General features: G+C 40.4%; 1 protein-coding gene across 16 annotated transcripts in view; it reads left to right on the top strand.

Annotated features, from left to right (window-relative positions):
• L3MBTL3 (L3MBTL histone methyl-lysine binding protein 3) overlaps nt 1-25,114 on the top strand; it is a 114,396-nt gene that overhangs the window by 67,591 nt on the left and 21,691 nt on the right. For all 16 annotated transcript variants that reach the window (XM_066373263.1, XM_066373262.1, XM_066373261.1 and 13 more), the window contains 3 exons: nt 4,283-4,397; nt 5,817-5,919; nt 13,386-13,535. In XM_066373263.1, coding sequence (XP_066229360.1) covers nt 4,283-4,397; nt 5,817-5,919; nt 13,386-13,535 — 368 coding nt within the window. The remainder of the gene's footprint in view (nt 1-4,282; nt 4,398-5,816; nt 5,920-13,385; nt 13,536-25,114) is intronic.

The raw sequence follows: 25,114 nt of genomic DNA, 5'->3' as shown, positions 1-25,114 counted from the left end.
TGGCAGCCCGCCAGGGACGCCCTCAGAACTCCTCGTCTCTGTCTGGTTTCCGCATTCGGTTCACTTGCAAACCAGAACAGTGTGTTCTGCTTGCTTCATAGGATAGTTTAGAATTTCTATTAGGAATAAAAGTAATTATAGTAACAGTCAGATACTAGATTTACATGATGTCTTTAGAGGATAACATTTGTGGCAAGAACCATATGGGAGATTTATGTTCTTATCATTATTTTGTCCATGAGGCTGAGGCTCAGAAAGACTGTAAATGAATTTCTTATTAATCACTGGCAGTGGCGGAACTAAGTCCCACTCTTCAAATGTAGAAGTCTAAGTTTATGCTGTTTAAAAGAAAAAATCTCATACTTAACTATGTTTAGTGACATAATATATAAGAAAATAAATTGCAAAGCAACATGAAAAGCCTGTACAAATGAGGTATTTCTAGAAAATAGAAAGTTTAACATTTAATGCACTATTACACATTATATAATTACTTAATATTAAACACTTTATAAATAATGGAAGATCTGTGTTTACCTTTTTCTAGTATATGTTCTTGTTAATTGTCCTTGGTAGTAATTTAAGACATAAAGCAATTAGAGTATTTTAGGACTAGAAGTACTTTTCTTTTTAAGTCCAGACCAGTTACCAAAGAAGTATTAAGCAAAATCTTATTTTTATAAGTAAAATCAGTCACAATTGGAAAACATATGTGTCTTGGTTTGGGAGCATGAAAAGTTTATTCTCATATATACATAGCTGATAGGAATATAAAGAAAGTGTTTCAGCCTTTCTGAAGAGCAGCTGGTGATAGGCATCGAGGGGTCCCCAAACTTTTTACACAGGGGGCCAGTTCACTGTTCCTCAGACCATTGGAGGGCTCCTACATACAGTGCTCCTCTCACTGACCACCAATGATAGAGGTGCCCTTCTGGAAGTGCGGCGGGAGCTGGATAAATGGCCTCGGGGCCGCATTGCGGCCCGCGGGCCGTAGTTTGGGGACGCCTGTGACTTAGAATGTTGTTCACCCTTTAATTCAAGAATTTCAGTTCTAGGAGTTATGTTAAGGGAATAACCATAGGGGATATGCAGAGATAAAAACTGCAAGAATATAGCGGTGCATTTTAACATAGGCCACAGCCACTGTAGGATATGGGTAAAATAAATTATATCTATATGATGTTAAGTCTTTTAGAAGAATATTTAACATTGTTAAGTGAAAATTTTAGGTTTTTATGTGTGATGTCTGGAATTATTTTTTTAAAGAACATATTATATATAAGCAATTATGGAAATAAACACCCAAGATAATGACAGTACTTCGCTTAGGGTGGAACATTATAAATAGATTTTCTTTTTAATTATCTGGTTTCAGGAACACGTTTCCTTTTGTAGTAAAAAAAAATTTTGATTCTATGGGGTTTGATTCTAGGATTAATTGGTTTTAAAGCTTGAAAAAGTGGATTCTTTCCAAAGGATGTTGAGCTCATATATATGTACTTTAACAATTCAACTGTGTACTATTCCATCACTAAATATATCATAATTTATGTAACCAGTTCTCTGATGGTGGGCGCTCTGGTTGTTTGAGATTATCAAGTCAAAGATGATGTATTTTATAAGTGTTGATTGTTATTGCCAAATAACTCTCCAGAAATACAGCACGAATTAATACTCTTATAAGTCATCTATCTGAACATCAATTTATCCTTATACTCACCAGCTCTAGGAATCACCAAAATGGAACATTTTTGGCAGGTTGAAAAGAGAACTGCATTTCGTGGTTCTAATTTGTCATTTTTAAATTATAAGTAAAACTAATTATCTTTTTATATGTTTACTGATCATTTATTTATTTATTTATTTATTTATTTTTTGTATTTTTCTGAAGTTGGAAACGGGGAGGCAGTCAGACAGACTCCTGCATGCGCCCGACCGGGATCCACCCGGCACGCCCACCAGGAGGCGATGCTCTGTCCATCTGGGGCGTCGCTCTGTTGCAACCAGAGCCATTCTAGCACCTGAGGCAGAGGCCATGGAGCCATCCTCAGCGCCCAGGCCAACTTTGCTCCAATGGAGCCTTGGCTGCAGAAGGGGAAGAGAGAGACAGAGAGGAAGGAGAGGGGGAGGGGTGAAGCAGATGGGCGCTTCTCCTGTGTGACTGGGCCGGGAATCGAACCCTGGACTCCTGCATGCCAGGCCAATGCTCTACCACTGAGCCAACTGGCCAGGGTTATGTTTACTGATCATTTATATGTACTTCCTTGTTTATGAATCATTTGTGTGTATTTTCCATCCTTTTACTGGGTTTTCATTTTTTTGTATTCATGTGAAGTTTATAAATTAAGGAACAGAGTGCATTATTATATGTGTAACAAATGTGTTTTCAGGTTTCTAATGGTTCTTTCATCTTATTTGCAATATTTGCTAGTCAAGTTTTTTTTGCTTGTTTGTTTTTGTATTTTTCTCAAGTAAGAAGAAGGAAGGCAGAGAGATAGACTCCCGCATGTGCCCAACTGGGACTGGCAAGCCCACTAGGGGGCGATGCTCTGCCCATCTGGGGTGTTGCTCTGTTGCAACCAGAGCCATTCTAGTGCCTGAGGCAAGGCCATGGAGCTATCCTCAGCGCCCAGGCCAACTTTGCTCCAGTGGAGCCTTGACTGTGGGAGGGGAAGAGACAGATAGAGAGAAAAGAGAAGGGGAAGAGCGGAGAAGCAGATGGGTGCTTCTCCTATGTGCCCTGGCTGGGAATCAAACCCGGGACTTCCACACGCTGGGCCAATGTTCCACCACTGAGCCAACCAGCCAGGGCCCCCAGTCAAGTTTTAAATTTTGATGTAGTCAAATTGATCAGTTTTATTTTATTTGTTTGTTTTTATTCAGTGAGAGGAAGGGAGGCAGAGAGACAGCCTCCCACTTGCACCCTGACTGAGATCCACCCAGCAAGCCCACTAGGGGGCAGTGCTCTGCCCATTTGGGCATTGCTCTGTTGCTCAGTAACTGAGCTCTTCTTAGCACTTGAGGCAGAAGCCATGGAGCTATCCTCAGCGTCTGGGGCCAACTCACTCCATTTGAGCCATGGCTGCAGGAGAGGAAGAGGGTGAGAGAGAGAGAGAAAAGTGAGAGGGGGAAGGATGGAGAAGCATATGGGTGCTTCACCTATGAGTCCTGACTAGGAATTGAACCCAGGACATCCACATGTCAGGCCAACACTCTACTGCCCAGTCAGTCAGCCAAGGCCTCGATCAGTTTTTTTATGACTGTTGAGTTTGACGTCTTTCTTGTGAAGGTTATCTAACTCTAAGATTACAAAAACATTCGCTGATACGTTCTTCTAGAAAATTTATTATTCAGTTTTTTTAATGTTGAATTTTTTATTCATCTGTCATAACTATTAAGAGTTTCACAGACTTTAAAAAGAAAACCTAGATGGCAAACTGGGTTTAAAAGTAAAATATACAGGATGGGACAAAAGTAGATTTATAGTTGTTCAAATGGAAAATAACACAATAATTAACAAATAATAATCCAAGAATAAGCTGTTTCATGTATTCTGTATTCACAACTGTAAACCTACTTTTGCTGAGCCCTGTATATAGGCTATCAATATATCCTTTCACCCTAAAAGAGAAAATATATAGCTATATAATACTTAAAAGATACCTCGCTGGTTTTTAGCAGCCATGCCTGAAAGATCAGTTGTGTTTTTACCTGATGGCCAGTTAAGATGACCAGTCTCTTTGAGAGATATTGTATTCATTTATAAGAAAATAATATCTAAAAATGCATTTGATGGAGGCATATTGTAAACTGGGTATATTTAATAGAGCATTGAGTTTTTTTTTAAAGAAGCAACTTTTCTTAAACGTGATTCCGGGAGACGACATTGCTACACGAGGTCCTGCTGCCTCTCCCTGCCACCCTGCGGCCCCCTCCTGACTGATCCATGCATTACTTCAGGAGTGTTTAGTGGCTCTTTGGTGTTGCTTTTATGATGTTAAGTACTCAGGTTGCTTACTGGGAGATGTATGTAACATATCTGTAGAAGTATTGCCCAAAAAGTGCCTTTGACCAGACACTTATTGATGGTTAGATAACTTGAAGATAGGTCAAAAAGTCTATCTTTTCTCATAGTATGAATGAAGTAATTTAAATAATTGAAACATTGTACTTGGCATTAAATCTATATAAGTTAGAAGAGAATGGATATGGTTACGGCGGGCAGACTTTTTACTGTAAGAATTTTGAGACCTGAATTGCTTCATTTCTTTTTGTTACCCAGGTTCACTTTGATGGCTGGAATAGTTGCTATGATTACTGGATAGATGCAGATTCTCCTGACATCCACCCCGTGGGCTGGTGTTCAAAAACTGGGCATCCTCTTCAGGCTCCTTTAGGTAAGGAACACAAGGATAACCAAAAAAAATTTTCTATTTTCTTTTTTAATGCTCAATACTTTCTTTTCCCTTACTCTTCTCTTTCTACTGTCCATTTCTTGTCTATGTAATCCTTTTTCCTCTTGCTACATTTTTAACTTCTTCATAGCAAAAATATGTATGAGAAAAAAATTAATATTTGAAAAAGTAAAGTGTGTCTAGGTATTCTTTTTTTATTTAGAAGTAGTTATCACCTTTTAAAATTAGTACTGAATTTTTAGAAGACAATCTGTCAGACAATCAAAATTGAATGTCTCATTTTCAGTATCCTAGTTTATACCGTAGTTTTGCAAAATGTTACTATCAGGAGAAACTGGAGCAAGTGTATAAAGGACTTCCCTTTATTAGTACTTATGACTGCATGTGGTCTACAGTTACCTCAATGAACATTTCAGTTAAATTCAAATTCAGGTTTTTTTTAAAAGTGGTACACTAAGAACTTGACATATCATGATCTCAATTTTGAAAGAAAATATGTACATTGTAAAAAAATAATGTAGGAAATACAATAAGTTATCATCAATTTTAAAAGTATTTAGTGTGCCTTCCTCAACTAGTGGCTTCACTTCCTTCCGGATGCCACGTGTGCTCTGCATAAGGGCTTATACAGAAATGCACAGACGTGGTATTGGTTACGGAATGTTTGAGATAGCAGAACTTGGAAGCGAGTATTGGTTAAATAAGTTGTAGTACACTCATACTACCGATACTATGCAACAGTCCTAATGGGTAGTACTGTTGAGATGGAAAGATTATAAGACATGGTCTTTAACTTAAAGACTAAAGAAGAATGTTTCAGAATAGTACATATTTATGTTGTCCCTTTTGTGTGGCAAAATATAAGAAAATAAGCCACCTCATACATGAATCAGATGTGTGGGAAGCTTAGAACAACATCTGGGAGGGTAGGCGTGGAGTGTCAGGACAAGGGGGTATGAAGTGTGGAGAAGGGGTGCAGCTTGAATGGCTTCCGGAACTGTTCTCTTGTCTCCAGTGTGCTGTTTGAAGTTTTCGCGGTGTGAGATTCATCTATTAATTATGTTATTTACTTGAAAATATTCTTTAGGATTCTCTCATTAATTCAGATTAGGTATCTCTGGAATTTGTGACATTTTGAAAGGTTTAGATGAAAGTTTACTGTTTTATTATTGAACCAAGATAGAGTGTAAACAGAGTCATAGGGGAGCACCGTTAGAAGTAGAGACTTTTAAGATACTGTTAATTTTATAGTATCTACTTGTTTTTTGTTTATATGTATTGATTCAAAATTGGATTTTTTTTTGCTACCTTTTCTAATCTCAAGCATTGGACTCTTATAACCTTCAGGTTAACTTTACGCCCCTTCTTTCTTTTTCTTTTCTCCCCTCCCCTTTGTCCTAGGCCCCTTAGAATTAATGGAAGTGTCAGAACACGGTGGATGCTCAACCCCGGGATGTAAAGGGATTGGTCATTTTAAGAGAGCAAGACACCTGGGCCCTCACAGGTAGGTGGTACTGCGGCTCATTGGGGATTCCTTACATGGTCAGATAGAGGGCGTCTGATATGTACAAAGTAATGGTTTTCCTGTACACTGAATAGACGTGACCTAATTTTAAATTTAAATCCATAGGAAATATGGTTACCATAGTGATCCTGTAAAAATGAAGAGTATATCTGTAGTTAATCTTTCTAGGAGAGAATGCATTTACAGTTTAAAGTACATTTACTCCAGCTGTTTGGCTTTTGTTGGCAACGTGACGACTGGCACAGACACTTAGCTGCTGAAACAGTTATTTTGGTTGACCATTACTAATGAGAAGAGGGCAGGTCCTGTTGGAAATATTTGTTCAGTAGAATATTATATGGTCAGGTGACTCAGCGATTTGAATACAGAGAAGTGATATTGTGGTAGATTAATAGAGATCAGAAAAAAACACAAATATAGTCAAACACGAGAATGTGTTGATCAGAAAAGTGTTTTTCACATTTTTTTCTCTTACCCCTAAATAACTTCCATTTGAAATTTGATTTATTATTTAGGTGATTTGGAGGTTGTTTTAGATTTTTTAAATTTTTACTGAAGTACTGAGAAATTCCTGTGATTTAAGTGGGTGTTTTTAAAGAGCAAAAGCAGTATCCATTTAGATATATATTAATAGCCTTTCAGTATAATTGTTTTATTTGCATATTAATTGGATTGCCCAGTAAGAAAAATGAGTCCTTGTTTATCTAGATTGTGCAGGTTGTGAATCTAGGTCTTTAAAGTACCTAAAGATTAGACTGCCTGTTCCTCTGAGAGTTAATAGGAATTGTAGAATTGGTGTGATTATTTTCACCTTTGTGTAGTTCCCTTTCTTATATCTCTGTGACCTTTCCACAGAGCTGCTCGTCTTCCTTTCGCCACACCCCTCCTGGGTAACTTTCTGTGAGGTGCGTCATGTTCTAGAGCAAAAAGTCTGAGCATGGGAAGGAAGGTGATTCCATTTGCAAATATCCACTTAAAAATCCTTTATGCTGTTCGTGTGATTGCAGTACAAAAGTTGTACGATTAATTTAAACTGAGTTAAAAATACTACACTTAGAATTTATTTAGTATTGCCAAGTAAAGACAACTGGAATATTTTTAGACATTATGTAAGTCTGAATGCCAGGAGTAAGTCATTAGAACGCTCACTTCCCATTAAGTATTTATAAGTTCTTTTGTTCAGTACTTATTTTAGGGCAGCAGTTTTTCCCTAATAACTAACACTTACTGAGCATTAATTTACTCCGAGGGGGTATTTCACTAATGGTTTTGCATGCATTGGGTAACCTTCCAGTGATCCTATCGTATAAACCGTTCCTCTGAGTTTCTGAGGCAGCCCCTGTGGCCCTTGGAGGTGTCCTGACTTGCCCATTTGACAGCTGGTTAAGGGGGAGCTGGGAACAGCCTCCGTTCTCACTCAGGGGTCTCTGCCCTTGACCCCTTCCTTCTCATTGCCTGTCCCTGCTCCGTGAATTAGTCCCAGACCCAACTTTCAAAAGCCTCATGGACCAGTGGAACTATTACATAAGCTGTACATAACTCAATTAAAATATAGACACAAAATGGTAACCAACTGCTGAAGCTTTGACACGTGTACCCAGGAAGAAAAAGAAATCTTTAAAATGAGTGAGTCCAGACATTATGTTATTAAGCTACAGTTGAAAATTTAAAAATATAAATTTTTTTGTTGTTGTTCTTCTGGGAAGAAAACCCACTTTATAGCAATGCCCGTAATCTCGTTAGGAGCGCTCTTGGTCTGAGCTGAGTCTGGCCTGTCACAGCTGGGTGTGTGGTGGCAGTCCCGTCCCCTCCCGGACGGCCCTGGTCGTTCCCCAGGACCACCTTTCCCCAAGTGCCCCGTGGACCTCTGAGGGCCCCTCAGCTGGGCTGTCCCCCCTCACCAGGTTTCAGTGATTGTCATGGAGCAGTTCTTCACAGATGCTGTGTTGTATTGGCTAAAAGCAGGCAACAGCGATGAGTATAGTCATGGAAGACTTTATGGAGAAAAGCGCTAAGGCAGTCTTTCCGTGTGATTGGAACCATAGTAGAGAATTCTCGGGTTTTTTGGAACAAGAGAGGAAGCAGTAGACATCATAGCTTAAAAGACATGCATTGATAAAGAAGTGTGTTCAGGGCATAACTAGTCGAGCTGTGCAGACGTCTGACTAGAGCCTCAGGTAGGAGGATGCGGTTCAGAGAACTATGGGCAGTCAGCTCCTGCCCGAGTTCCATCTTCCTTGTTCTCAACTCCTGCAACTGCCTTTTCTTAGTCTCCCCGACTCCGAGCTCCTATTTGCAACAACACTCAGAGCTCCGTATCAGGCAGGAGATTCATCCTTACGAGGCGCAGACTATTTTTCATGTCGTTAGGAGACTTGCGGAGTGGCTGCTGCATCGTGGATGTTCTTTGAAAGGTTCATTTCACTGACACTTATTTTTGTCCTTGCTGAGAATGCTGCGCTTAAGAAAACATAATGAGCCAATTCTCTTTGGATTAATTTACTGAGAAGCTGCATAAATCAAAACATGAATTCTTTGCTTAGATAACAAGGAAGGTTTCCTTTTAGCAAGAATAATCAATTTTATGAACATGTAAGCAAAAGCTTGTTTTGACTACCATTGGTTGTTGGCTTCTCTGAAAATGATAATAGTTGCATCTGATCTAAGTGTTAGGAATAGAACATGTATCTCAACAATGGAACTGGAGAATGTGATGTTTTTAAATGTTGAAATCTAAATGATCAAGAAGTGAGTTGAATTTGGGTATGAAATTTTCGTCTCTAGGAATATTCAGTAGCCAAATCTTATCTCTCCAGGAAGGGAGCATTGCTATTTTCACGTTACGGTGTTTTTCTTTGTTGATTCATTCACCTGGTCTGAGAGGTCAAAGAGTAGGAGGAGTTTAAAGGAGAAGTAAAGTTGTATAATTCTGCATATTCTACATATCTGGTGCCTTCTGAAATAAATCTTTCTAGTGTAGGGTCTGATCTTGGAGAATTTAAGGAAGAAAAGAAAAAAATAGAGAGCATGTCCCATAACGTCTAAAAGGTATTTATCAAGTCCATGGAAAGTTTTTTGCAGGGAGAGGGGGGGGGCACATTGAGCTGCCCCTGTGTGTGCCCTGACTGGGGAATCAAACTGGCAGCCTCCGTGCTCCAGGGCGATGCTCCAACCACCGGGCCATCCAGCCAGGGCTTAATTTTTATTTATTTTATTTTATTTTATTTTAGAGACAGAAGGGAGAGGGAAAAGAAACATTTATTTGTTGTTCCACTGAGTCATACATTCTTTGATCACTTCCCGTGTGTGTGCCCTGACCAGGAATCAAAACCTGCAACTTTGTCTTTCAGGGACAATGCTCTTAAAAGACTGAGCAAATCGACCAGGACATGAAGAGTCTTAAAATTAGTAACTCTGGACACATATTTGGAAACTCTCAGCATTATATTAGTTCAGCACCCACCCATGAAACTCTGGCCGAGGGCCTGCCTTGTGCTGGGTTAGGCCACAGACTGTGCAGGGGGGGGAGGGCCCCTGTTTCTGAAGGCGGGAGTGGAGGAGCCTCTGACAGGAACAGCAGCTGCCCTGGGGGGAAGCAGAGAGCCTTCGGGAATGGGGCCTATTATGGCCTTTTTAATGCTGCCTTTCCTGTTTGCTGATGCTCTGTTACACAGAGGGGTTGCCAATCACTTTCTTTTAAAACAATAATGATAGATAAGATTTATTGATAACTTCCTATGTTCCAGGCACTGTTTTAGGACATACATATTTAATCTCATTTAATCCTCACAGCAACTCTGTGAAGCAGGCAGTATGCTAGTCCATGTTTGGCAGATGAGGCAGCAGGCTTAGAGTGGTTCAAGACGTGCCCCGGGTCAGACCGTGGTAGAGCCAGGACCCGGCGCAGGCTGGCATGGCACTGAAGGGTCTGCCTTTAACTGCGTGGCCATCACGCGTGGCATAGCGGATTGATGGAGTGTGCCACCCATGTGTTACAGGTTTTTGTCGTGACAGAGTGTGAAATGATTATGTGAGCACATAGGGAACTGAAATTGTATGTTTCAGGTTTTTGTCGTGACAGGGTGTGAAATGATTATGTGAGCCCTTAGGGAACTGAACCTAATTGTTTAAATAAATGATTTTACAATTAAAAAGATTTTGGAGGTGGCTTTAGGGGACAGGGCACAAGTCAGTTTTTCCACCTTTCCTAATAAGCTAGCCCAGTCTTTCTTAGGAAAAGCTTCCTCGAGAGGGCCCGGAGGGGTGAGTATTTGTGTATACAGCTGATGGGGAATTATTTACTAATAGAACAAGGTGCAGACTAATAAAGTGCTTACAGTATAGACCTCTGAAATCTTTGTGCATATATGCAATCTGAGGAACTGTGTAACAGTAGACTTGTGTGATCTATATACATGTGAGTATCCATGACTGAAGGCTCACATGTGGTGAGACACACATGACTTATGTTTTGTCATTAGAAACTTAGTGCATGAGAAACTAGAATGATTAAATTCTAATGAGAACCGACTCTTCCCACAGAGGTTTGTTCAGCATTGGTGGGTTTATAAAGTCATTAACTTTTAAAACTGCAGGAACATTGTAAACTTGAAAATGAGGAAATTGACTCAGCGAGGTCAAGTTTTGGCTGTATCCATACTAGCTATATGACAGCAGCAGCTTGCTAGGAGACAGCAGTAAAAGATGGATGTAAGTGTCATAGAGTAAGGAGAAGGAAATTCTTCAGCATTGCAAGGCACTGTTGAGTGATATAGTGTAATGCAGGGGTCCTCAAACTTTTTACACAGGGGGCCAGTTCACTGTCCCTCAGACCGTTGGAGGGCTGGACTGTAAAAAAAACTATGAACAAATCCCTATGCACACTGAACATATCTTATTTTAAAGTAATAAAAACAAAACCGGAACAAATACGATATTTAAAATAAAGAACAAGTAAATTTAAATCAACAAACTGACCAGTATTTCAATGGGAACTATGGGCCTGCTTTTGGCTAATGAGATGGTCAATGTGCTCCTCTCACTGACCACCAATGAAAGAGGTGCCCCTTCCGGAAGTGCAGCGGGGGCTGGATAAATGGCCTCAGGGGGCCGCATGCGGCCCGCAGGGGCGTAGTTTGGGGACCCCTGGTGTAATGGTTAGGAGACCGCCAGAGTTCACGGTCGAGCTGGACCAAGCACTGCGTGAGTGGCATCGAGCAAGTTCCCTTTTTAAAGCCTCTGTTTCTACATCTATAAAGTGAGCATTAGAATAGGTAGGAACAGCCTCCCAGGGTTGTGAGAATTAAATGAGGCAACGCGAGTGAAGCACTTAGCCTGGGTCATGCCTTCGATCGTGGTGATTACTGTTGCTGTCATTCTCACTTGACAGCGGAGAACAGTGTCCCAGCTTGTGCTTGCTTGTCAGTACCTAGTGGGTAAAGCAGCACGTTCCTGAGTTCCACCTGGTTGTCGCCCTCCCTCTGCACACATCCCAACCCTTGAGTACTCCCCGTTTGCATTTTCATCATCCCCTCCTCCCCCCTTTTTACCACCTCCCACGTCAGGAACAACCCATAGTATGGGTAAGAATGGGAGGGGTGAAGTTTTCTCAGGGTTCAGAAGAAGAGAGGGTGGGCTCCCTTGGTACATCGTCCTGGCCCATCCCTGTTTGGAAGGCTGTGATTACTTCCCCTGCCTCAGGTTGAGAGTTTGAAATTTCTCTCAGGGGGATATTGAGGCACCAAGTCTCCTCCTGGCCTGCAGCCTTGCCTCTCTCTGCTCTGTCCACATTTACACGGTGATCAAGAGAGACGTGTTCTTCCTTACAATAGAGAGGGCTGTCCTTGTGGGGCTTATAAATCTTCTAAACTGTACCTGTCCACTGGAGCATGCAGCTAGGGACCCAGCACTTCTAAGAATCCTGCGAGTCTTCCCGGTGTGGGAGTGATGGGTGGGGTTAGGAACAGGAATCTCATTTTCTTTACTTTCTCCGTATTCGATAAACCTCCAAGGTTAATTACAGGCAGTTATTCAGTCATCGTAAAGCCAGGTGTTTAACAGTGACTATACATATGATGGTTTCAGTATTCTAGGGACTGTAGATATCAGTGCAGAGTATCATGTAGTTCAAGAAAATAAAGATTACATTTTTGCTTATATAAGATGTATATGATAAATTTTATAGGCTATTATTGTAATCACTTGGAAGCCTTTTCAGATGCTTCCCTTCCTCTCTCAGGAGAATCTATCAAATTCTCTTGGTAGAGGATAGGCATACACTGTTTAAATTTTTTTTCTGGGTGATTATCAACACTCCTGCTATCACCTCAACTGAGGAGAAGAGCACGTAAGACACTAGTTCAATTTCCATAAGGTACGGGCCACCTCCAGATTTAAGGAGGCTTGCTCAAACCACAGGGGCAGGACAGGCAGTTAGTTGGAGGGGTTGGTCATGCATTGATTGAGACACAGAAGTTTCCAGATGTTCTGGAGTGTGGGAAGCTGAGGCCCAGGCACAGCAGTGTGCTGATGTAATGCTCAGTCAGTGGTTAGGACCCTCGATTTCCTTTGCTTGGATAACACGTGGGAACTGAGAGACAGCCAGTGGTCACTGATGGAAGTGAGCGGGATGGGGTGCTCTCCGAGTCGGACTCTGTTCCCTCTTCATATTAGGGACAGGATCAGCTAGAACAAATGTGTATTTTCTGGGATAACAGGTGTATTTCTAGACCCAGAAGTGGCACTGTGGAGGAAACCCCTTCCTGTAGATGGCAGCCGCTATTGTTATGGAGATTAAACAGCGTGGGATGACCCTGAGCCTGGAGGGTCACTTTAGGAGGCAGCTCTGTCCGTGGCTCTTCTCTGTCCCACCTCGATTGCCAGCCCTCTTGTGATGTCTTAATATTTCCCTCTTGGGGCTGATTGTTCCAGAAATTTGGACAAGCCCTGCTCTTGGGCAATCCAGAGGGAATTCGATGGTGACCATTGCTCATTTCCAAAGATTGCGTCAAATGGCTTCTAAAAATCTAGTGCATGGACATATTTTCTATCAAAGTACACTTAAATTATGTTTTTTTTTTTAAATTAAATGTGTTGAGGCAACATTGGTTAATACCATTATATAAGTTTCATGCATATAATTTTGTTACATGGTATGCATATTGCATTGCGTGCGCACCACCCAAAGTCCAGTCACCTTTCGTCACCATATATTTGATCCCCCTTTTCCTTCTTCCTCCTCCTCCCAACCCCTCAAATGAACAAACAAAACAAATTATGTTTTAAAGATAAATATTTCATATTCTATGTTTAATTACATGTATGCACACATATAAATACATATAGCTTGCTCAGTTAAATTTTGGAATTTTATATTCTGTAGCCTGTTATTTTAATTGGAAGAAGTATTTTTCTGATGGAAATGTCCTTTTCTTTTTAATATTTAGTGCTGCCAACTGTCCCTATTCAGAAATCAATTTAAATAAAGACCACATTTTCCCAGACCGCTTAAGTGGGGAGATGCCTCCGGCTGGTCCAACATTTCCGAGAAATAAAAGGACAGACGCAAATGAAATCTCTTCATCTCCTGAAATCAGGTAATTTCGTTGATGATATTAATGTTGTTTAGAAGTACCCTGCTAGAAGGAGATTTTCTGTCTCGGATGTTTATGTTTTATGGAAATGTTTTCTTGTACATTATTGAAAACACACCTGATCTAATGTGAAATGATGATGGGGATCAACACCTGAACTTTTCTTAATAGTAGTGAGTTTATCAAAGTACATCTAAGTACATTTCATGATTTCAGAAAATCATGCAGAATTTCTTGCTTCATCTTTTTGTTGAATTTGCTTGCCAGTTCATATTTCTGAGTGAATTGGTCAATATTTTTATAGAGCCAGCTTTTATAACAAAGATGGTACACTCTTTGTGAAGAATAGCATTATTGCTTTTTAATGCTTGTTATGTGCCAGGCCCTCATATATACATTATTTTCTATAATTTAAAATATGAATGCACTCTAAGCTCAGTCGTTTAGTTCTGATTTCCCTTACAGAGTTGTGTTGGGATGTTTTAGCCTCAGTGGATTATGTTAAGTAAAGAACTAAATTTGGTTTGGTACATTTTTAAGTAAATGGTCTGTGCCGGTATGTTAACTGAGGACACTACTAAAAGAAACAGCAGATTAATAGAAAGAGTCTCCTTAAGGTTTGAGTTGGGAGGTTTCTTTCATGGAGTATATTAAAACCTAAAGCAGCATAGTCTTTATTTTTTTATTACTTTCATATTTATGGATCAACAAGGTGGACATTTGAATTAATATATCAGATTCTGAATTCATAGCAGTGTTATTGGAGTAGTGGCATTTCCAAGTATCAGTGTCCTTCTAGAAAAGCAGTTTTTTGCCTTATGCACTAGGAGAACTGTGATCTCTTTAACTATTAACAACAATGTGGTTACCCTCCAGCAGTGTCTTGTATCCTCCAAACCATGACTAATATAACATAAATTCATTTGCCCAACCCAGCACCCTGAAATGAGAATATATTACTGGAAGAAATTTAAAACAAATAAAAGGACTGATTCACATAGTAGTAATTACAGATACAGAGTTCATTGACTCAAAAGGTGGTAAGAATAGCTAGAGTTATGGATTTTAAAGCCAAGATTTTGTTTAAAACATCAGCAGAATTCTCTGAAGCGCCAGGGAAACCAACTTGCAGGCATTTCACTACCTGTCGGGGCTGCGCGGCACACCCCTGGGGCCAGAGCCTGCTCGCAGCAGAGAGAGGCGACTGGTCCGGATGATTTCTTAGGGTACTTTTTAACTTGAAATCCATGTAAGGAAAGAGTAGTTTTACAGTGAGTCAGCCATTCCAGTGACCTGTCTTCCGAGAGGGTAGTCATGGTTCTTCATATCATCACCCGTGGTTAAGGAGACAATCTCAGACATTTCAGAGTAATCCACAACACATGTCATATCTGAATATTTTTTATATTACATACATTAATAGCCATGCCAACTGAGTCAATGAATTCCAATTTTCCATTACTTCTGTGTGAATTAATACTTACACTTACTTGTATTAACCTTAAATGGCTTTAAATTATATGCCTTTATTTGGGGGTGCCATGATTTGGTAAACGAGTATCACATAATTCATGATCTTAAAAGCTTTGTTCAGATTTCTTCTCATTTTCCTGTTTCTAGAGTACTATTTTTATTTTCTTTATTTATTGACTTACTTATTTTGTGTATGCGTCTAGAAGTAACCTGAGAAATTAAATTAGTTATGTACAGTTAGAGAAAACATGAGGGAGACCATCCAAATGACCCATAAATTTTTAAGGTGAACATTTTTTTTTTTTTGTATTTTTCCAAAGCTGGAAACGGGGAGGCAGTCAGACTCCCGTATGCGCCCGACCAGGATCCACCCGGCATGCCCACCAGGGGGCAGTGCAACCAGAGCCATTCTAATGCCTGAGGCAGAGGCCATGGAGCCGTCCTCAGCACCTGGGCCAACTTTGCTCCAATGGAGTCTTGACTGCGGGAGGGGAAGAGAGAGACAGAGAGGAAGGAGAGGGGGAAGGGTGGAGAAGCAGATGGGTGCTTCTCCTGTGTGCCCTCACCGGGAATTAAACCTGGGACTTCTACATATTGGGCTGAAGCTCTATCACTGAGCTAGCCGGCCAGGGCCTCTCACTTTATTTTTAACATTGAAGTATTTTAAAGAAATTATTACAGACATCATAATATTCCAACCTAAAGACTTTATCATGCATACTTAAAAGCATTTTTCAAAATAACATTTTATTTACCCTTTTATATTTTAATTCTCTTTGCTACAATTCATTTTTTTAATTTATTTTCAAAGTACATAAAACATTTGTTGATTTCTGATTTATTTTGACCTGGACTTACAAATAAAATAGTGAGCTGTGCCGAGCTCTGAGAACAGTGACGACTGAGCAATTAACTGTCAGTAAATCTTAGTGTTTTATTAGTGTTGCTGGATTTGTGTTACAGTATTTCTTTATATCTGAGGAGCAAAAGAATAGCTGGCCTGTTTCTGTGCTGTGCCCAGGTTAAACTTTGAACAGAGTACTCAATTGGCCCTGGCCGGTTGGCTCAGTGGTAGAGCATCAACCTGGCGTGTGGATGTCCAGGTTTGATTCCCAGTCAGGGCACACAGGATAAGCTCCCATCTGCTTCTCCACCCCTCCCCCTCTCCTTTCTCCCTATCTCTCTCTTTCCTTCCCGCAGCCAAGGCTCCATTGGAGCAAAGTTGGCCTGGGCACTGAAGATGGCTCCATGGCCTCCGCCTCAGGTGCTAGAATGGCTCTGGTTGCAATGGAGCAACACCCCAAATGGGCAGAGCATCGCCCCCTGGTGGGCTTTCCAGGTGAATCCTGGTCAGGTGCATGTGGGAATCTTTCTCTCTGCCTCCCTGCTTCTCACTTCAGAAAAATACAAAAAATAAATAAATGAATCAAACACTCAAGTTGGTTTTTGTTATGTTAGATTACTTTCTGGGTTTTTTTTTTCCTGTAAGTATTGCTCATGGATATAATTTCCCACTCAGAATGTAACACATTTTCTTTGCATCCTTCTAAATATTACTAAAATTTGGTCACCAGACTCTAGTTTTTTTTTTTTTTAATGCACCTTGACACAACAAGAGACAATTTGTACTACCAGAAGCGAACCCTGAAACAAAGATTTGATTGTAAGTGGTTTACTTGGGAGGTGAGGAATACATCCGTAACAGAGTGAGAGAGACAGGGAAGATAGTAGTAAAAGCTTCATTGTCACATCGGTTACCAGCATGGACAGCAGTCCTGCCGGGGAAACCCTGGGCGTCTGTGTAAAACACACAGACTTGGTTTTCCCACACAGGGATGAGGGAACTGAGCTATTTAATCACTGGTTCCCTTTAGCCACGGACAGAGGCTGCTAAGAGAGGAGAGGAAGAAGCCATCCACTGCCCAGCACACCTGCCCTGCCACCCAGCGGGCAAAGCCGCCCAAACCCAGGTTCCTCCCACAGGAAAGCAGAGCAGGTGAGGCGTGGCAGTTGGCAGCTGGGCGCTGAAGTGGGCGTGAGTGGCCGGGGGACACAGACTGGATACTGACGGCGTTGGCTGTGCCATCTCGTTCACCGGGCTCAACTGCCAGACAGTCACCGGAATGAGAAATACGCGGGTGTTGCTTTTGACCCGGAGCTAACATATATAATAGGTAAATTAACAATGCGAGGAAGATGTGTCTTCTTTCATGCCATAAGCGGTATTTTACAGGCCAGTTCACAGGCCACCAGCACAGGATAGGGTGCTGGGCAGCTAACGTTCCACAGCGGCAGTTCCCAAACTTGGCTTCACATCCGATTCCCTGGTTTCTCAAAAATTCAGATCTGGAAGCCTTGTCTACCAGACTCTTTGAGACAGGAGCCTACAAGTCTGCATTGAAATAAAACTCATTTGGGAGTCTATCTCCCCACTGAAAACTCTCAGTGACTTCCTACTGCTCCTAGAATGTAGACCTCAATTCTGAACGTGGCCTACGAGGTCCTGTTCTGTCAGGCCCCCGCCCTACGCCAGCTTCATCTCCACTGGGCTCGTCCTTAAACTTAGTGCTGCAACCCCCTGGTCCTCAGACATCCTGTCCTCTCTGCCTAGAGCCTTCATCTCTACCATCTCCTAGCTCATCCCTCATCTTGCAGACTTCAGGTTAACTCATTCCCTCAGGGAGGCTTCGTCTGCCCTCCTGACGCTGGTGACAGTTCTGTGTGAGTGTTTCTTCCAAGCCTCTGTCCTCGTTTGAGGTTAAGCTCCGTTGACAGTGAAGCCACATCTCTGGTTCTTCTCTGGGACCTTTGCAGTCCCGAGCACACTACCTGGCACACAGTAAGGAGGCCGGGCCACCTTCAGTCACCCGCCAGCCTTCAAAGGAGACATATCAGTTACAGAACCTAAGAGGCAACTGCTCTGTAGCCTTCTTTTCGTTCCAGTAAAACTCCCGCTTTCTCAACTTTGTAAGCTCTCCAGTGTAGATAGCTGAGAGGTAGTTATTAAATGATGTAATAATTCCCCCAAATACATACCTATACTCTTTTATAAATTAGAACAGTGCCTCCCAAACTGTCGAACTCCTGGCCCATGTAGACAGTGGTATCAGAGAAATGACAACATTGATATGGGGCACCGAGGTGAAGGATGGGGCAGCCTCCTGGGAGAACCACAGGGGTCAATATCCGAGCGTTCAGGGCCTCCTGGTGGGAAGCTCTGCCCCACGTTAAGATGGCTCTACCATGAGTCCTGTCGTAAGTGTCTTGTATATTTGGAACTCTTTTCCTACAGTGACTTGCCAAATAGTCAGCTTATAGGTCAATTTCCAGTGCATATTTAGATAGGAATTTGAGTATGCAATCCTCTTCCGGTCATTCATTCATTCACCGCCTGTCGGAGGAGGGTCTGTGCTGTGGCGAGTGCCGTCAGTGAGCAGGTGTGCTCCTCCCCTGGGAGAGCGGCAGCTCGCCTCTGCCCTCTCACGGCTCCAGGGACAGCATGGTAGCCAGGGGCTCTACCTGTCAGTGAGAAGGTGTGCTCCTCACCTGGCTCTGCCCTCTCACGGCTCGGGGACAGCATGGTAGCCAGGGGCTCTACCCATCAGGGGAGGAGTTTGGACTGACGACCAGTAACCCTAAGTCTCTACGCTCTACAGCTGAGTAGAAGAAAGTGTGTATGTCCTTTTCTGTCATTGTTAACTGCAATTATTTATTAATAGAAGTGTATTTTTATTCATATTTTAATCTTTTGGGGGGTTGTATTGACTAGTTTTTTTGTTGTTTTTTTTTTACTTTTTAATGGATTTATTGTGGTAACATTGGTTAATCCCATTATATAGGTTTCAGGTGTACAATTCTATTATACATCATCTGTACCCTGCATTGTGTTCACCAACCCAGGTCAGGTCTCCTTCCATTGCCACTTACCTTCCCTTTACCCCAGGGGTCGGGAACCTTTCTGGCTGAGAGAGCCATAAATGCCACATATTTTAAAATGTAATTCCGGGCCCTGGCCGGTTGGCTCAGCGGTAGAGCATCGGCCTAGCGTGCGGAGGACCCGGGTTCGATTCCCGGCCAGGGCACACAGGAGAAGCGCCCATTTGCTTCTCCACCCCTCCGCCGCACTTTCCTCTCTGTCTCTCTCTTCCCCTCCCGCAGCCAAGGCTCCATTGGAGCAAAGATGGTCCGGGCGCTGGGAATGGCTCTGTGGCCTCTGCCTCAGGCGCTAGAGTGGCTCTGGTCGCAACATGGTGATGCCCAGGAGGGGCAGAGCATCGCCCCCTGGTGGGCAGAGCGTTGCCCCTGGTGGGCGTGCTGGGTGGATCCCGGTCGAGCACATGCGGGAGTCTGTCTGACTGTCTCTCCCTGTTTCCAGCTTCAGAAAAAAAAAAAAGAAAGAAAAAAAAAATGTAATTCCGTGAGAGCCATACCACGACCCGTGTATGTTACACATTATCCAATAAAAATTTGGTGTTGTCCTGGAGGACAGCTATGATTGGCTCTAGCCACCCGCAACCATGAACATGAGTGGCGGGAAATGAATGGATTGTAATACATGAGAATGTTTTATATTTTTAACATTATTTTTTTTATTAAAGATTTGTCTGCGAGCCAGATGCAGCCATCAGAAGAGCCACATCTGGCTCCCGAGCCATAGGTTCCCGACCCCTGATCTACCCTCTCCTCCCTCCCCCCCGCCCCGCTTTTCCTCCTGTAGTCAGCATACTGTTTGTGTCGATAAGTTCTTTTTTTGCTTTGTTTAATCCCTTCACCTTTTTACCATGTTCATGGGTGGGACGAATTAACATCACTAAAATATCCAAACTTCCCAAAGCAATCTATAGATTCAGCGCAATTCCTGTCAAGATACCAACAGTGTATTTCTGTATGTCTTAATAAAATGTGTGAGCCTCAATTTATTTTGCTCAAAATCATCAAATGCTTGTTAAAAGGCAGCTTTCATGGTACCACCTCTAGAGACACTAGTTCAGGAAATGTAAGCTACCTCCCAGCTGATCTTGAACAAGCACCCCCAGGTGGTGGAGGCAAGGGATCTATAAACCAGTCTTTGAGAGTCATTGGTAAATATAAAGACCCTTCTCTGGAGTAATAATTCACAGTGTATTTCCAGTTGAAGAACACCATCATCTAGCTCACATACTCTTATTCTCGTGAGATCTAGTCTACAGCAATTTGTAATTGTGTTTTCTAAATTAGGTGCTATCTTTATTAAAAACCACTTGATCTTTTAAGATCAGAATTAATGTTTTTAACTACAGAAACACAATAAAGCATTTTTAAAATACCTGATAAATGCTTGTATTACCTTGCAAGGCAAATAAATGCCCATGGCTAATATAAATGCAATGAAAAAATTCAGCTTATCCAGTTTACTCTAGGCCATTAAAAGGTTTTTCAAGTGTAGGACCTGTGTTTACGCTCTGAGAATTACATAAAGCAGCTGCACAAATTGCAGCCATCAGCCTGATTTATAATTTTAGGATCAATCCGCTTTGCCAGTTACACCAAGAGCTAGTCTGTACCCTTGAGGAGGACTCTATTAAACAGATGGGAAACTAACATAAAAGATGAAACCATAAGCATATATAAATCTATTTACTTTGCAAAGACTAGCATCAAGTAGAATAAAATTAATTTAGAGCCAAAAGTTCTAAAAGATTTCAAAAGTCAATTAGGAATTTTCAGGATCTTTTATTTCTAGCCTCCTAAGATTTTCTGAGCCTGAGGGCTTGGTATTTATTTATTGCCTATTAGAGAAAGTCATTACAGTGAGTAGGCATTGCCCTTTTTGGACGATGGGCTGCCGGATCTGGATATGGATTAGGAGCTATGGAAGTTTCAAAACATTCCAGCTCTTGGGAATCTGTCAAATCTAAGCAGTTATTTGTGTGTACACCAGAGAGAAGCTCAGTTTTAGCTGAAACACTCAGTTCTGATGCCAACTGCTGTTGACACCAAGGCAGCCGTTGGAAGTGAAAAGAAGAGGTGACTGTTGTGGTTGTCTGGCTGTGAAGCTGCTGGAACGACATTGGTCACAGGGTCTTACTTCATCTCCTCCGCTGGCACTAACTCCTGCCTCAGGAGCCTCTTTTATGCATGGCAGGAAAGCAGTGACTTTTCTACGCCAACATGGAAGTAATACAGTCTTGCTCTTTTTATGATACCTGATCTTTATTTCCCAAATCTCACTTAATTGGTTAGGGCTTTTCTTTTTATGGGGATTGACTGAATTAATTGCTGAAGTGTTTTTTTCTGAGCATCTTGAGAATACCCACTGTATTTTCTCATTATATTTATTTTCTTCATCAACATAGCCAAGGTTTCTTTGGCTAAATGGTAATTTAGTATTAATCAAATGTTTTATTTTTCATCATTAATAGTAAACCATGCTCTCCTCTCCTGGGCCATGTTTAATGAGAACACTATCAAAACTATTCCTAATGTGTCACCTTAAAAGGAATTTAATTTTAAAAACTCTTTTTAACTGTTAGGCAGAGACGTACAAGTTTTAATCTCACTGGGTTTGCCATCTTTCTTGAATCCTTTTGAAGATGGTGACCTTGTCTTAAAGCTGTTCAAGCACAGTCTCTTCTTCATTTGTGTGAGGCATTTTAGGGACGGTTCAATTACTTTTTTTTATGAACCCTCCAACGTATAACCCTGAGATTCTCATTCTCTGAATTTTTACCTGTGAGTAACCTCAGCCCAGAAATTGAGGTGGAAAAATGCTGGGGATGTGCAAAGAGACATCCTTTTAACGTTCAAAACAGAGAATCCTATATATTCACAGCTCTCATTACATTCACTGTATCCCCACTTGTTACTGGAGAGTACAGGTACTTTTCAGTTCCAACACAGCCCCCATGAAACAAGCGTAAGCTATTCTAGAAAGACAAAAGTGGATTATTTTTAAGAAGCTATGAGACAAACCATACTCATGTTGAATTTATAGATGGTAGCTTAAATCTCTAAATTGAAGCAAAGTCATTGATCATTTCATATTGTTTCAGTATTCTTTTTAACAAACTGGAACTGATTGAAACAATGGGCTGGGAATTGCTTTTAAATGAAAAAAATAAGTAAACTTGAGGAAGTGCAGTTGTTTGCTTTCAGTTGCTATTCTGTTACTATGCATTTACTCTCCTAATGTCTATTTATCTAATATTTACCACAGAGCATAATTAGAGTAAGATAGTAAGACATCTAAAGCATGACACATAATTACAGAGAAAAAGAGAATGCTGACGCATAAAGAATACATTTTTCCATTTGAGTGGGTTCTACTCTTAATTAAAGCCTAAAGAGTATTCCTGAGTAAGATGTTAGCTGTGATTATATTTCAATTCAAGCAGAAGAAATGTTGAAGTAAATTGGTTCTTGAAAACTCTAAAATCACAAGAAAATACAAAAATGTATTCCAGGCATTTTTCCAGGTGCTTTTAGCTGTGTTAGCTCATTTAAGCCTCGTAACACTTTACGTGGATAGATGTTATTACCTCCCCATTGTAAACATAGAACCTATTGTCTGCAGGTTACACAGCTAGTAAGTAGCAGACCTGAATTATAACCCAGGCAGTCTGGTTGCAGTCCGGTTCCTAAACATTAGTCTTAAAAACTTGAAGAAAAAAAAGGTTACTTAAAACAGTTGTCAGTAGATAATTTTATCCTGAAATATAAATAAATTTTGAATAGTGATAGCTGTTATTTATCATGCTCCTTATCTGTCTGGCTGTGTGCTAAGCACTTTCTATACATTATTCTGTTGAATCCTCAAGCTGCCTGTGAGATTAAGCATTTATTATCCTTGCTTTATAGATAATGCAGCTGAGAATTAGGGAAGGTCATACCAAACTAGTAGCAGAGCTGAAATTTGAAGGAGTTCTGTTCACTTCCAAAGACCATATGTATAAGCACTGCTGGGCTGCTTCTTCCATGTTATAATTCTCCACCCCCGTGCCTGATCAGCTTGTATTCTCTTCCTAAATCAAACTGTTGGCAATGAAAAATGTTGATCCAGAGAAGATGAAGTTTTATGTAGAGCAAAATTATAATATTAGAACAACATAAAATATTTTTGGTTGTCATTCCTAAAAAAAAAAAATCTGTCAAGAAGCCTATCTTATACTATGTTCCAGAATGTATCATATAGTATTATCTCAGAGTTGTGACATTCTGACATAAACATAGTTTGTCTGTCATCAGAAGACTGTGCTGCTAGAATAACATGTGCTTGCGATGTTAGAACTCCGATCAAGGATTTCATTTTTGTGTAGAGAAAGAAATCCACCACAATATCTTTTCAAACAATTGACAGTGAAATTCTTAATTTCATGAGAGAAATATTGGTTGCCCAATTGAGGAATTTTTTTATTTTAAATAAAATGTAAAACAAAAGGTTAGTGAGTCAAATTCTTCATTCCTGACCTCATCAAAAGACAGTTTGAAAATAAGGATCTAGCCCAAAAGGCACTTCCCTTTAACTTTATGTAACAAGGATATGTACAATATTCCGGAAAAACACAAGTGTAAAAACCAAATAATCATTGAATCTAAATATGGATTTTGTTCTCAGTAGGACCTGGTACTTATACTTGCCCTGTAAATTGGGATTAAGCTCTTGAAGTTTCAGTGACTATAATGGAAACTTCCAATGATTGTTGTGAAATATTATTGTACATTGAAAAGCTCAGCCAGTTGGAGTACATAGTATGTTAAAATGTTAACTTTTCTTATCAACTGCATCCACATTTCTGGATGTGCTTGGTTAGGATTCTGCTCACTTCAGTGTTCTGTTCATCCATCTATTGCATAATGCCTGTTGTACTAGATTGCCCAGCTTAACCGCCCACCCCTCCTCACACCCCTCCAACTCTCTAGCTAAGGAAACATCGTGTAGAACTCCCAGGGGCTTAGTTACATTGAATTTTAAGGAATTAGCAGAATCAGTTTATTAATTGTAAATAAAACATTCAGTAAATATTTCTTAGTACTTTATTTGAATCATGTTGGTAAAAATAAATACCATTGTTTATGTATTCCTGAGTTTATATGGGCTCAATGTAATGAAATATCACGAGTTAAAGTAGGGACAGTAACAACAGAACATGCTTCAGGAATGAAGCAATGTAAGTATAAGAGCAAATAGCTTTCATTTTGCCTTTCTTTTGGGTTGGATTATGGCAGAGCCAGCATGAAGAAACTTTGTGGATTAAAGACCTTATTTTCCTTTTCTGTCTCTTCCCTCTCAGAAAATGGTCCTTCTCTTTCATTTCATAAAATAAGACTACAAAAGAACTTTCCTCATACTTAAGTCTTATACCTTTATTTAATAAATGTTACTTTAAAGGAATAATATGATTTATTATTTATTAAGCAAAAATGTGACTTAATTATCGTTGGACAATTCCAATCATAAAAACAGAAACATACAGAAAGTTCTAAGACTATTGTAGCCTTTGATCTCAGTTTGTCCCTTTTTTGTTGTTTTTTGTTTTTTTAACCATTAAAGCTTTTAGGAAATCTGTAGTAACTAATTGGGAATTTATATTCTTTGAGAAGTGCCCATTTTATCACTGGGATGTATGATTATTTCTAACAAATATTAATATAGCTATTCATAAACAACTTTTTTCAATGGCCATAATACTGGGATAGATTTGAGAGCTCAAAAGCATTTCTAGTTTAATATAAAATTAGTTCAGAAGATCACATCAGCTCATTTTAGCATAATAAGCTGATTTCAGCATAAAATTACCAAGTATGTATCAGCAGTCTTTTTACAAAGAAGACAAAGTTTTATCATCTCAACTAATGTTCTTTCTCCTATTATCAATGATGTTCTTATATTTGTTTTTACTATACCGCCATCTTTCCACTTTCTATGGAATAAGAGCCTCCCTAGTTCTTTAAATTTGGGGGAAAAATATTTTCATTGCATAGTAACTGATTTTTCTCTATTATTAAGTTAGCAAATACTCTTCAGCAGTTGTTATAAGTTGTTCTTAGTCTGAACTAAGCCAAGGAGCTCAGAACCCAATGAAAACTCATGTGTCCCTGGAAATGACCTTTCTAAGAAGAAGTGAACATTT

This window comes from Saccopteryx leptura, chromosome 3 (assembly GCF_036850995.1).
Source record: "Saccopteryx leptura isolate mSacLep1 chromosome 3, mSacLep1_pri_phased_curated, whole genome shotgun sequence".
NCBI classification, from domain to species: Eukaryota; Metazoa; Chordata; class Mammalia; order Chiroptera; family Emballonuridae; genus Saccopteryx; species Saccopteryx leptura.
This window is presented reverse-complemented; position numbering and strand designations above follow the sequence as displayed.